We start from the raw sequence: 14,375 nt of genomic DNA on the forward strand, positions 1-14,375 counted from the left end.
CAACAGGATATTAATGTTCAACAGATCAAAACTTTCAAAATGATACCTCACATGGCATACTTCGTACAAAACATATCATAATTATGTTATAGTGATGAATATGAGGGTTCCAGGGTGCTGCTTTGAGGTACAGGGTGCCACAATTAGGTATTAGGGATATACTTGGTATAAGTGAAAATAAAAATTGAGGAAGTAATGCTGCATGGTAATCACAACTGCACTAAACTTAGAGAAAACAACTGTTGATTTACATTCCTTTTAATGTCTCACATTGTGTTTTAGGTGCTATAACACAGTAACGGTTTTGTACTTCTGTCCTCAGCCATGCAGGCTTGTCTAAATGAGCAACAATAAAAGATCTTTATTTCCAAGACTAACAACAGAACTCTCTGTGACTGGCACCTTTCCTACTTCATTTCATGATGATCTCTCAATGTAACCAACTGTCCTGTAGAATTTTACGTTATCTGAGTACTAGTCGGTCCCAGCCAGTTACTTGGTACTGGTACTTCAGGACTTTGCAACTGATTTTGTAACCTAGGTTTCTATTGCTCTTAACATTATAAAAGCTTGTTTTTACAAAAACTAAATTTTGAGCCAAAATATGAGTTGACAATGTCACTTCGGTTAACTAGTGTGTTGGGAAGATTAATTTTTGTGAAGCATTTCAAGATCTTTGGCCAAGCAAATGCAAAGTGGTGTGTATTACTATTATTAGGGAGAGGATGCAGTCAGGTCTTAAGACAGAAAAAAATCCCTCAACAGTTTCCATTTTTTAAAAAAGCTTTCTGACTCAATGGCCCACAAGGCGCCACCCCCTTAGCTCCCAGTGGTCACGGTTCTCAGTCAATGGGAGCTGCGGAGCCAGCACTTGGGGCGGGGGCAGCACGCAGAGCATCCCTGGCCACCCATGTGCCTAGGGGCTGCAGGGACCTGGCAGCCGCTTCCGGGAGCCGTGCAGAGCCAGGGAGACTGCCTTAGCCCTGGACTCCCACTGCACCGCCGACCAGAGCCACCAGGGTCCTTTTCGACTAGGTGTTCCGGTCAAAAACTGGATGCCTGGCAACCCTAGGGTATACTCATGTTATGTTTTCAAGTGTTTCCTCTATGACCATGAGGGTTAGAAACTTATTTTATTAGAATAAAAACTGGGAGAAGTTTGGGGAGGACACGGGGGCTTTGCCCCCCCAAAACTGCAAATGTTGGGCATGCACAGAATTCCCCCCCTCCCACACCTGGCTCCACTAGCCTAACTGGAGCTGCCTCCCAAATATAGAAGTCAAACTGCACCCATGATTCACATACAATCGCTTGCTTCCGGCAGCGGAGGCTTTACAAAATAACACCAAAAATAGAGAGACTGGTGATAAAACTACATGATTTGGCAGTAGTGTAAACATATCCCTCTAAGGTTAGCAACCCACGTACTATAGCATTGAGTTCTTCAAAGACTATGAACAAAAGTTACTTTCACCTCACCAATTTTCACTGTTTGAGCTAAGAGAAGAGTAGACACAAACAGCATAAACTGTGACAAGAAAGATCAGTTTTAATAATTTAAGATATTGTGGCAGTTGGACTTTTGGAGTAAAATTCTCACTCTCAATCTAGATCTTTATGCCAGATAAAAAGGCTGAAGCAGCATAAAGGGGTCCTAAAAGCTCCATATCCAGGCAGGAGAAGATTTTCCTGGCGCACACTCTGCAGAAGGCAGTCTTAAGGTTATTCGAATTTGAGCCTTCTCAAGCTCTGGGGTAGCATGTGCACCAGGGCCACAGCTGCAGCACATACAGCTGCAGAGGCAACGTGTAACTGTTGATAATTGCAGGGGGGGGGCACAGTTTAAAGGTTCAGGGTGGGGACACGTAACTGCCCCATACGTCGCCTCTAGATCGAGAACAGAGGTTTTCAAATTATGGGGCATGCCCCCACGTGGGTCCAGAGAAACATTGTGGGGGTGCGGGGGGGGAACGGTGACCCCAGGCGGCTCGAGCCAGCAACGCCATACAGCTGGCCCACGCTCCCCACCCCCCACAAAAAAACAACCACTGCCTCTGGCTGCAATGGTTTCAGGCAGTGCTGCGGCTCTTAATATCGCTCAGGGCTCTTAATATATGCCAGGCAGTACTAGGGCTCTTAATATATGCCACAACTTAGACAATTTTGGGCCCCTGTCTATGTTACACCAGGGGATGCTACAGCCCTCAGAGCAGCCCAGGTCTGGGAAGGCACAGAGCTGACAAAGCCCGCTTAGTCCCATGCCCCGCCCCACAGTCACTGAGCTTACAGTTCTGTATTGAGACTCTCAGAGGTACAATACAGAATCTCTCCCTTGGATCTTAACATTCTTCCACTACATGGCTTTAGACGTTATTCATCCTTCTTGATGTTATTTATTATCTGCGGAGGTGCAGAAAATTTTGCACTTCATCACAGAACTTTTATCTAAAAGATTAAAGCAGTTCTGTACATTAGGCCAATATTTAAATTCTGATCCTTTCAAGAGAACTTTAAAAAAAAAAGTAGTTTTCTATTTTTTTTTAAATAAATAAAAAAAAGTTACAGTACTATGTGTAATTTAGGTGAAGAAATGTATTTACTTGCAGTATGTGATTCTGATGCTTCAACACCTTTATTTGGCAGGTACGACTCCTATTTTGCAGATGAGAAAACTGAGGCACAGAGGCCTAAATTTTCAAAAGTGATCTGTGATTTTTGATGTCCAATCTGAGGCAAATTAAAGCTGGTTGAAGGCACTCAGCCCTACTGGAAACCAGTGCACAACACAGTGTTTAGAATTGGGCACCCAAAATCACTAATCATTTTCAAACTCTTAGGCCCAAATTTTTAAGTAATTTGAACAAGGTCACATAGCATTTCTGTAGCTGACTTGAGAAAAGATCCTATTACTCCTTATTTGGGAGCACCAAGCCCTAGATCGTACTCCTTAAATAGTGCAGAAAAGGAAACCCCTAGAATTACTAATTCACCTCTTAAGGATATACTTAAAGTTACAGACAACATATTTCCCTAAATTACTTCCATCAAACCAATCAGTTCTAGTACAGTGTTTCTGTGGGCTATCTATGGTAGCCAGCAGGAAACATATTAAAGCTATCAAGAATATTCAGACGGAAAAGCAAAATGAAAAGAAAAAAGAAAATCAGGACTGCAGCCAATGCAACCAGGCCCCTTTTATTTTTCGTGTTCTATTCAGTTTTGAGCCAAATAAATCGCTGGAGGTGATTTCCAACCAACAATCCTGTAACAAAACGGTTACCCCCTTTAAGCAGCTAAAGACAATTAGTAACATGGGCAGGCTATTATTGGGAGGCATTTGGAGGCCCTGAAGCATTCGTAGATCATGACTGCAATCTGAAGGAGTTAGACCAGTGGCTCTCAACCTTTCTTACTGTACCCCTTTCAGGAGTCTGATTTGTCTTGCGTACCCCCAAGTTTCACTTCACTTAATCTACTTGCTTACAAAATCAAACATAAAAATACAAAAAAGTGTCACAACATGCTATTACTGAAAAACTGCCTACTTTCTCATTACTACCATATAATTATAAAATAAATCAATTAGAATATAAATATTGTACTTACATTTCACTGTACAATATATAGAGCAGTATAAACAAGTCATTGTCTGTATGAAATTTTAATTTGTACTGACTTCGCCAGTGCTTTTTATGTAGCCTGTTGTAAAACTAGGCAAGTATCTAAATGAGTTGATGTACCCTCGGAAGACCTCTGCGTATCCACAGGTGTATGCATACCCCTGGTTGAGAACCACTGATTTAGACTAACCAATCATTTAATTAAGCACAAACCTTTATAAGAGGCACTTCAGTTGTATACTTGTTTCATTAAAAAAAACACCCCTCCATTACAAAGCAGGGCTCTGAAGAAATCATAAGGCATAATACTGTAGCCAAAAAAAGAAAATTTTCATTTAGAAATTTATTTTCTCTCAAATATGTAGACTGCAACAGAGGGGCTTGCCCTTTAAGGGCTACAGGCCCGTGGCAGTATAGGGTAGGGCTTAAAAAACATCCCTGGCACCTAGCTGCTCAAAGACAAAATAAATTAAACTAGTAAAAAGTGCCTGTAATGTATATACACACTGCCAAGATCTGAAGAAAAGCTCAGTTTAAGCTCAAAAGCTTGTCCCTTTCACCAACAGAAGTTGGTCCAATATAAGATATTACCTTACCCACCTTTTCTCTCTAATAAAATATTTCCGTTCTTTCCCCGTCCCAAATCAATTTAACCCTCCCCGATCCATCCCCATGTATCTCTTAGCGGGCTCTTCTTCACGCTTGCATGTTGCATCAACTGTCTGCTTAGCTTCCCTCCCTCTAACAAGATTTTCTTGGTAATCAGCTGCTCAGAGAAAGAGGAGATTGGCAGTGACAACAACATTCTCTTGGCTACCTATGAGCTGTCTCCATCCAGTTGAGGCCTTTACACATTCAACTTTGTACTGAAACAGAGCAAGAGCATGAGTTGGAAGAGCTGAGAGAAAGAACTGCTGCATAGTGGACAAGGACCCTGTCTGTTCAGGAACAGAGGGGATAGCTGTAGGAAGGAGGCAGAGTTTGAAAAATTCACCAGCCTTCTGCTATACAGAGTTGGATATACAAGTGGGGCAACACCACCTTGTTAAGAAGCCCTTCTGCCATCCCCAGATGGAGAATGCTGTCCTTCACATAATTTGAAAGCTACACCTTTCATATCAGATTTGGTTTAGGCAGTGTTTCATTAATTTGAAGTTATCTCCTCTTAGCTACTGGAAGAGAGAAAACAACTTTCTATTTCTTCTCTTTCCACCAAAGCTTCTGGGGTGCTGGAGTCGGGGGAGAGAGAAAAGAGATCTCTGATACTTTGCCCATCTCCTATCGTCATTTTTAGTAACCTAAAAAGAAAAAAACCACACACACACAAAAAAAACAAAAAACAAAAACAAAAAACAAAAACAGTATACTTCCACAGAGCAACTTCTGTTTGGGAAAGAATGTGAAAAAAGGATACATTCAGGACTGAAGTTTGCTGATAACATTGCACAAGAGTGCTATATATGCTTCTAGCTGTCAATTTGATAAGATTTAGTAATCCACCCATGTAGCTTTTCTTAATTAAAATAAATCTAGACAAGATCTCTTTAGAAGAAGCTGTGATTCTGTAAATGTAAATGAAAATGGAAATTGACATACTGAATATATCTGTATGCCAATCCAAGAAAAGATTTTTATCATCTTCCCAAAATTATTGGTAGCCTTTCACAACTGTATACATGCTGTGCTAAAAACAATGAAAGCTTACATTCCATTCTTTTAATTTTTTGTGAACAAAGCACATCGGTTTAACCAAAGTCTATACTTCGATATACTGTACCTTTCCTGGTGGTTCTAACAATTGTCTCAGAAAACAGTAAAGGGCTTCCATTGGAAACTTCATCTATAGGCTTCTCTGGTGGTTTGTTGGCAATACTTTCTTTCTTCATGTCCTTCTTTATTTCCTGTATGGGAGGAAAAAGGAAAGACAGCTTACAAGATGTCTCACAGGATACTCTTAAGTCTCAAGTGTCCAGTACTGGAAAAAGTCATAGATGTGAACTGTGATAAGTCCCAAAGGCTCAAAGTCTGACAGCTAGACTCACCCATGTTTTTTTTATATTTCACAATAATTTGGGTTATTCTTACTCTTCTCTGCAAAAAGCAGACAGTTACACTCTTACCATTGTTATGGTAGTGACAGGTTATTGCCACTCCAGTACATGGAACAACTGGACAAATTTTTGAACTGGCCACCTATCATATTTAATGGCTTCCAAACACATGTAATTAAATGAAGTTAACTTAAAAAATCACCCAGTGGGCAACTCAAGATTGTGTCAGTTAAAATCTTTAAACTGCCTCTCCCTTCTCGCAAGAAGAAGAATATTTCAGTTTAAACTGCTGTATTGTTATACGCAGTGTGTATACAGCCACAATGTAATAAATAATATTTCTTCCCCAACTCCTAGACATATTTATAAGTGAAAATGTCACAATGAAAACCAAGCAATATTCAGGCTAATAGATTATCAAAATTTTCCCCAATCAGTGTTTTAAAAGGGTTAATCTCACCAATTTAATCACATTTTTGTCTGTAAAATGTCTGCCTTCTATTTTATCAGCAACACCTAAAATTACTGTAGCTGAACAATTACCAAAAAATATTTTTCACCATTGTTCCAACATGAATACTTGTGCATTTGACAACGTAGCACAGAGTCTGCTACATGGTTACCCTTGTAAAGGCAGTTAAGTCAGTTTGTCCTGTTGTTTCTGTAGGCATTTCAACACAGCAACAGGGAGACATGAAAACATTTTTTTTAAATAGGAAAATCTGACTAACACTACAAATATTGTAATGGGCACCCAGGGCAGGTATCATACCAGCTACTACAAATAACATATTTTTCAACTGACTGCCTTTTAAGGAGACTGTCTCTTTAGCAGTGGACAGGGGAAAAACAAGTGGAGTGAACTTTCATCATAGCAATACTGCTCCCTCCCTCAACACTGCGCCAAAGGTAAAGGTTTTCCCAATAGTTCACAGTTAATTCTCATTAAACAAAGATTTACAGCACATATACAGGAAGACCATTCCACAAACCGTTCATGCAGACCTTAAAATACAATCTACTTTCAGTTCTTATTTGACCCCCTCGCTGTAATATCTTTAACAATCTTCACAACATCCTTCTGAAGTCACACCGGAAGTCTGTAATGGAGTAGTCAACTGAACCTGGGTCTCCTAAATTCCAGGCTAGAGCCCCACCCTCTGACTCATCTTTAACTTTTTTGTTCTAAATTCTAACAAATATCTAAACTTACATTTTATTTCTACAATTTCAGACCCCAAAATGTCTCAGCAGTAATATTGTGAATCCTTTGATTTTTTTCTAAAGGTTTTTATTAAATGTAGCCCCCAAACAGTACTACTTAACCAGACATTGTATTATTATTCATTATTTGTATGAACCTGAGCTGTCTGCCACTTCTCCAAAATGCATGCACGTGGGATGCAATTAATGCATAGATCTCAGAAAGTGGAAGTTGTATAATGCTGCACCTTTAAGGAGTGAAAGTGTCTGTGACTGTGCATGAGCTTCCCAAGCAGTGCATAGCATCATATCCCTATGCTTACTATGCATGATCCAGAAAGTATACTCCAAAAATGATGCATGTGTTTAAAAAGGTAACAATACTTTTTAAAAACAGACTAGTCCAGTACATGGATTGTTACAAGAGTATATTTTTAAAATCTTAAAATGGCAGGAAAGAATGAACTTGTTCATTCTAAATCTGGAGTTCCCAAGCTCAATTTGCAACTCTAAGTGACAGACTGTTTGCCAGAATATCAAATGGATACTGACAATTTAAGTGGAAGGAGCTAATATGTCAAAACATTAGTCTTCTTCAAGCATGACCTCAGGGGTCCTGCTTTATTGCCAGAGGTAGTTTCCTATGCACTACTGCCAAATAGATTTTTCAAAACCTCATGTCAATATGAAACTCAATGTTCTTCAACTAACAAGAGTCAGAAATTAACTTCTACAGTCACCAGTAGCAAATAGGACACTTTTCCTTGTTGAATAAGGAGCATGGGAAAAGTAATAAGCCAGCAATTTCTGCAGAATATGATTTTCAATACAAAAAACTCCATTCACAGCTCTAAAGCAGAAAGCCTTCTGATGTGACTGAGTGAAGTGCAGCCTTCCAGAATCTGCAGAGACAACTCTAGTGCTTCTGCTCCAGTTTATAGCTTTCCCACCAAGCACCACTGTTCAATTTACAAAACACATGGAGCTGGAGGAAAGAGTGAGCCACAAGCTGGATCTTTAAAGGGAATTGGGCTCTACTTCACCAGTGAGGGATTAGCTACCTATGCCTCAAACACACATCCAGCTGATCTTAGTGAGGTGGGCCAACTATCAGATCCGGGTGGGAAGGAGTCAGGAGCTTTCCATAAAAGGCTGGGGAGGCAACAAACTTATCAAATGTCTACTAGCCAGGGGCTGACAAAGATGCAACCCCATCCCACTTCCAGAGATCAAGGATGGCGGCATCCTCATGCCCATCACCTGTAGGTTGGAGTGGGGGCTGGACCTCTCACCAGCATTTCCCCTGAACTTCACGGGCATGGCTCTTCTCCCCTTCATTGTTCATACTAGCCTTTGCCTAATACTCCGCCCCATTCCACTCCACTATCTGTAGATTTTAATAGCTACCACCCCACAGCTAATTAAGATGAAGGGGGTTGTCTCTCCCCCAAACTCCTACTGATGTCAGGGGACACCAAATTCTGACTTATGCAGGGTTCTGTGCCACAAGAGGCTGGTCTTGATTAACCACTTTAGGGCAAGCCACAGATGGCTCCAAATCCTTAACTGCTTGTGTAGCTCTCCAGGAGACAACAGATTTCATAGCTGACAGGGTGTCTTCCATAAAGATTTTTGAGTTAAACTAATGAAAAAGGGACTATACAAGAGATGAACACACACTCTACATATTTTTAAAAAACCCTGTTTTCTTGGCATCACATGAATAAAAATGGCATTTTCATGTCTCATACCAATAATATATTCACTACCTCTTGAGTCTGTGATTCTAAGGACTCCAGCAAAGATGTCCAGAAGTAGAGGAAGAAATCTCTTATTCTGAAAGTTGAATGCTGTGTATCTAAGGCAGGGGGTTCTCAAACTTCATTGCACCGCGACCCCCTTCTGACAACAAAATTACTACACAACCCCAGGAGGGGGGACCAAAGCCTGGGCCCGCCCGAGTCCCATCACCCTGGGTGGGGGACAAAGCCCAAGGGCTTCAGCCCCAGGAAGGGGGCCCAAGGGCTTCAGCCCTGCATGGAGGGGCTCAGGCTTTAGCCCTGGGCCCCAGCAAGTCTAAGCCAGCCCTGGTAACCCCATTAAAACAGGGTCCCGACTCACTTTCGGGTCCCAACCCACAGTTTGAGAACAGCTGATCAAAGGAACACCTGAACCAAATGACCCCAAACTAGCACCACAAAACCCTGCCCCACGCACCGATGAGGCATAGCACTTTTCAAAACAACCTGGTGTATGTGCACTTGAAACATCAGCTCTTAAATCAGCAGCTTTGTTCTCAGGGCAAAACTTCCAAAAGAAGCCCCTTTACAATGTCAGCAGAGAGTAATGTACACACCACACATTCTCAACAAACTGTGGAGAGCAGGACTCATACTCACACTCCCTGGGTACTGCTTGGGTTCAGTGACTTCACCATATTACCTTGAGTCACTCAGTTACTCTGATGTCAGGCTGCCTGCAAACACCCTGGCTTACAACAAAGCTCCAGTCAAACTGAGCATGTACAAATGACTTTCTCTGGCACATCAGTCTGGCTCAAGTCACAGCGGAGATTTATTTTTATTCTAAATAACTTTTAAAATATTGCTTCCCCGAAGAGGCAGAGGATTCTGGATAAAAACTTAAGAGGGTGATATTGGTTTGGGGCAAATCAGAGCCATAGTCTGAACTGCAGGTGTGTGCTAAAATAATTACATGAATGATAACGTTTTGATGACAATTTTAAGGGGTCTGTAGCTAACAAATTCCTTGCTGAAACGATTCCCAAATTTGAACCCTTAATCCTATTCCAGACCTCCATGAGTCAAAGCAATTTTTAAGACAACACCAGTAAGCCTGTGGATTTTAGAACACTGAGAAACTGGCTGATAAACAGCAAGTTCATCTCCACCTTCATTATAGTGGGCTACCTCTCCCATAGGGTGACCATATTTCCCAAAGGGAAAACGGGACACCATGCGTGGCTGGCCTGAAGCACCCTCATTGCGGAGCTGGCCCCAGCTGCTCACCTGAGGTGCCCCCCCAAAACTATCACTGGTCACTCAAACCCTGCTGGTCCCCCACTCGAGGCTGTTGCTGGTCGCTGGAACCCTGTCGGCACCCCATGTACTGGAACTCTTCTTCCCCCACCTCCGCCCCACCCCCAGCCTGCACCGGGCTGGCATCTCTGCTCACCCCCTGCACAGTCCTCTGCACCACAACCCACTTTTTTGACAAATGCCCTCTTTTACCAAAAAAATCAGGATGGCTGGGACAGACCTTAAAAAAAGGGACTGTTCCGGCCAAAACGGGATGTATGGTCACCCTACCCATATAATAAAGCAAAAGTTAGTATATAAAGCTTCATGACTATCCTATTTGACAGCTGTATCAACATGTAAGAGGATTTACGCAATAAATAAATAAATAAATAAATAAACCCTTCTTGAATGCAATCTTTCAAGAATTATTAATTACAGTAGAACCTCATAGTTACGAACACCTGGGGAATGGAGGTTGTTTGTAACCCTGAAATGTTTGTAACTCTCAACAAAACGTTACGGTTGTTCTTTCAAAAGTTTACAGCTGAACTTTGACTTAATACAGCTTTGAAACTTTACTATGCAAAAGAAAAATGTTGCTTATAATCATCTTAATTTAAACTAAACAAGCACAAAAACAGTTTCCTTAATGCGTCAATTTTTTTTTTTAAACTCTTGCTGCCTGATTGTGTATTTCCGGTTCCAAATGAGGTATGTGTTTGACTGGTCAGTTCGTAACTCTGGTGTTCCTAACTCTGAGGTTCTACTGTATACTGATGACATTTATCCAGTCTGCATATAATTAGCAAATTCTGCGAGTGGTGTTAAATAATAGGGTTGCTAATTTGTGCGCACACAAAAAAAGCCTTTAGCAAACCTAATTTTTTTGTATTTTTTTTGTATTTCTATTTGTATTAATATATATAGCTTTGCTTTCAGAATCTGCTCACTCACTACCCTTGAAGTCTAACTACTGTGTCTGCATATAGTCCCCTCTACCAAAATATTTCCTCTAATACAGAGGAAGTTGTTAGGATATAGATATTCAGGCCTGTCTGTAAAGGCCTATACTCTAAGAATTTAGGTGTATTCTTAGCACTTGGCTAGTTATAGAGGTACAAAAGAATCAAAATCACTGTCTGCCGGTGTTAGGGCCTTCTCTTACCCTGACAGTCTGAGGCCCTGTGCTTAGGCTAAGGCCTCTGGCTAAGCAGCAGAGACAGCCATAAGCTGGGAAGCCAACAGTCACCTCCTCATATTCCAAACTAGTCACATTGAAAGAAGGTGCTATTGGGCTGTTAGGAATACAATCCTGTCCTGATAGTGCCTATCACCTCCAGAGAAAGCGAAGTGCCTAGAAAATGTAAAAGAATATTTAGTTTGATAGCATGGCAAGAACTCACTTATCAATAGTTGGGATGTGAAATCCTCACTTCTGTATTGTTTTGTCATTATAGTTCCCACTTTGCTATTGTTTGTCTGTATAATCTCTGTCTGGTCCTGTGACTGTTCCTGTCTGCTGTATAATTAATTTTGCTGGGTGTAAACTAATTAAGGTGGTGGGATATAATTGGTTAATATATGATATAATATCATATCATATATAATGATATAATATAATCATGTTACAATATGTTAGGATTGGTTAGTTAAATTTCAGGAAAATGATTGGTTAAGGTATAGCTAAGCAGAACTCAAGTTTTACTATATAGTCTGCAGTCAATCAGGAAGTGAGTGGGTGGGAGTGGGTGTGTGGGTGGGGGAAATGGGAACAGGGAATGGGGCTGGGAAAATTGGAATCATGTTTGGCTAACGGCAGGAATGGGAACAAGGACACAGGTGTAAGGCTCTGTGGTGTCAGAGCTGGGAAGGAGGATACTAAGGAAGGAAACTGGAATCATGCTTGCTGGAAGTTCACCCCAATAAACATCGAATTGTTTGCACCTTTGGACTTTGGATATTGTTGCTCTCTGTTCATGCGAGAAGGACCAGGGAAGTAAGTGGGTGAAGGAATAAGCCTCCTAACAGAAGTGCTCAAATCTGTCACCATAGTTACAGCTAATACTTGTTGGGGGAAAGTAGTAAACCACCACCAAGACCCTGAGAAAAATCTGCTCAGAGGTATTAGAAACAAAATACGAAAGTCACCCCAGCGGTATTAATTTTTTTCTAAATTGCATGTTTAAAAAGTCTAGCACTAATGGGCGAGGGGTCTCTAGTATTTTTGTGATTACTCATAATACTACTTCACTTTATTAGTTTACCATTCTACCCTCACTAGAGGGAAGTTCTGCCATTTTTATTAAATGAACATTTTAAGAACTTACTCAACTGATTCTTCCTACAATGCATTTACAATCCTCACTGTGTAAATGGACTAAAAACAATTGAGTAAATTGCTGCAAGGTTTCCACAGCAACCATTGCAACACAAAAAGCTGTTCTGTGCTAATTTGAAGATGAAAGTTTCCAGACAGTAGGTCATTTTCATTTCTCAAAGCTGTAGGAAGCTATGCAAATGTATGTGCAAATTATTGTCACAGACCAAGATAATTTATCCAAGGCTTGAAAAAGATAATTTATCCAAGGCTTGATTCTTTAACTCCCTTCCTCCCAGAATGTAATCAAATTAATCTATATGCAGTCACAAAGCTTTTGAAAACAAACAAAAAAACAACAAACAGTAAAAAACAGAGGCAAGTTAAGAAGTAATGAGACATTTTACAACTCAAAAACCAACTGCCTACCTGTACATTGCTTGAAGCCAAATATGGTAATAGTAATAAGAATACAGAATCAGAAGCCTAGAGGGATGGCATGCAACACATTCTAGTTATCAGAATAGGATAATAGAAACATCTTAACCCCTCTGATATGAAGAATGTAACTCTTCTCCTGTCTCTCATACTCCTAAACCAACTGTGTATATTTTAAGAGATACAACTTCTATTGTTATTTCCTCCAAATTGTTGTCTACAATTTAAAACAAAGCATGATTTAAAACGTATTTTTACGTCAAACCGCACAGTATTTCTGCTGCAAGTCTCTTGTACTAGTCAACATCAACACCCCTGTCATCTGAAGATCAGCTTTGGCACCAATGAGAACGTTATCCAGTTAGAAAGATGATGGCTGCATTTAAAAGGGACATGCAGCGCTCAAGGACAAGGATATAAAGGTGAAGTAAAACAGTGAAGTAGTAAACCCCTGCAGGGATATACAGAAACCCATTGGCCTCTGCTGTCCACTCTCCACAAAATCCTTCAGGATTAACTGGACTTTGTGTCTCCTTTGTTATGTGTTGGGATTATCACTGTTTATGGTATTATCACAACACTAATTTAACCATAAATTCTTTTATCAAATCCGAAGGCCGAACGGCATTTATACAATTACTCTAAACGCCCCTAAAAAGCCTAAATAATATGCAATTTACTACATCCAGACACTAACAAAACATTTATAACCATTTCATCAAGATACTTACACATGGGTCAAACCCATGGGTGCTTAGAACCATATTGGTCAACTCCAACTCAGTCAGGCAGGTATTAGCAATAAATGAGGCTATGTTTAGTCATGGGTATTTTTAGTAAAAGTCATGGACAGTTAAAAAAAAAAATCACGGTCATGACTTGTACTATATACCCTTGACTAAGACTTGCGGGGTGGGGGGGGGAGGGAGGGCTGCCCGGGGACCCCGCGGATGCTTGGAGAGGGAGATGATGGTGCATGGCCTGGGACCCCCGCTGGTGCTGGGGGGGGGGGCGGGTGGCAACGGGCAGCTCAGGACCCCCACTCGTGCTGGAGGGGCGTGTGCAGAGCCAGCAGGCTCCCTACCTGGCTCCGCACCTCCCATCCCCGTTCCCCCTCCCCCCCGGAGCAGCAGGAGAGTTTAGGTGTGGGAAGGGGCAGGGGTTGGGGCATGGGACGAGGTGAGGCAGGCGCTGGGCAGAACTTACCTGGTGTGCTCCCCAGAAACGGCGACATTCCCCCTCACTCAGCTCCTAGGGGGAGGTGTGGCCAGACAGCTCTGTGGGCTGCCTCCGCCCGCCCAGAGCATTGGCTTTGCAGCTCCCATCACCCGTGAACCCTGGCCAATGGGAACTGCAGGGGTGATGCCTGCAGGCAGAAGCAGCGTGCAGAGTTGCCTGGCCAGGCCTTTGCCTAGGAGCTGAGAGATGGTGATGTCACCGTTTCCAGGGAGCCCCCCCAGGTAAGCGCTGCCCAGAGCCCACCTCACTCCATCCCATGCCCCAATCCCCGCCCGCTCCCACACCCAAACTCTGCTGCTGGTGGGATTGGGGGGCAGTGGCCTGAGACTGCCCCAGCAGCAGGCAACGGCCAGTGCAAGTGGCACAGGGGCTGCCTGAGCTGCCCCTGAGCCAGGCACACTGGCTGCTGAAGAAGTCACGGAATCCGTGACTTTCATGACGAACTCGCAGCCTTAGCAATAAACCC

At 41.9% G+C, this 14,375-nt stretch overlaps 1 protein-coding gene across 10 annotated transcripts in view; it reads right to left on the reverse strand.

Annotated features, from left to right (window-relative positions):
• Nucleotides 1–14,375, reverse strand: part of SH3KBP1 (SH3 domain containing kinase binding protein 1) — a 344,411-nt gene that overhangs the window by 212,025 nt on the left and 118,011 nt on the right. For all 10 annotated transcript variants that reach the window (XM_075131808.1, XM_075131826.1, XM_075131818.1 and 7 more), the window contains one exon: nt 5,398–5,521. In XM_075131808.1, the coding sequence (XP_074987909.1) occupies nt 5,398–5,521 (124 nt within the window). The remainder of the gene's footprint in view (nt 1–5,397; nt 5,522–14,375) is intronic.

This window comes from Caretta caretta, chromosome 1 (assembly GCF_965140235.1).
Source record: "Caretta caretta isolate rCarCar2 chromosome 1, rCarCar1.hap1, whole genome shotgun sequence".
Lineage (NCBI taxonomy): Eukaryota > Metazoa > Chordata > Testudines > Cheloniidae > Caretta > Caretta caretta.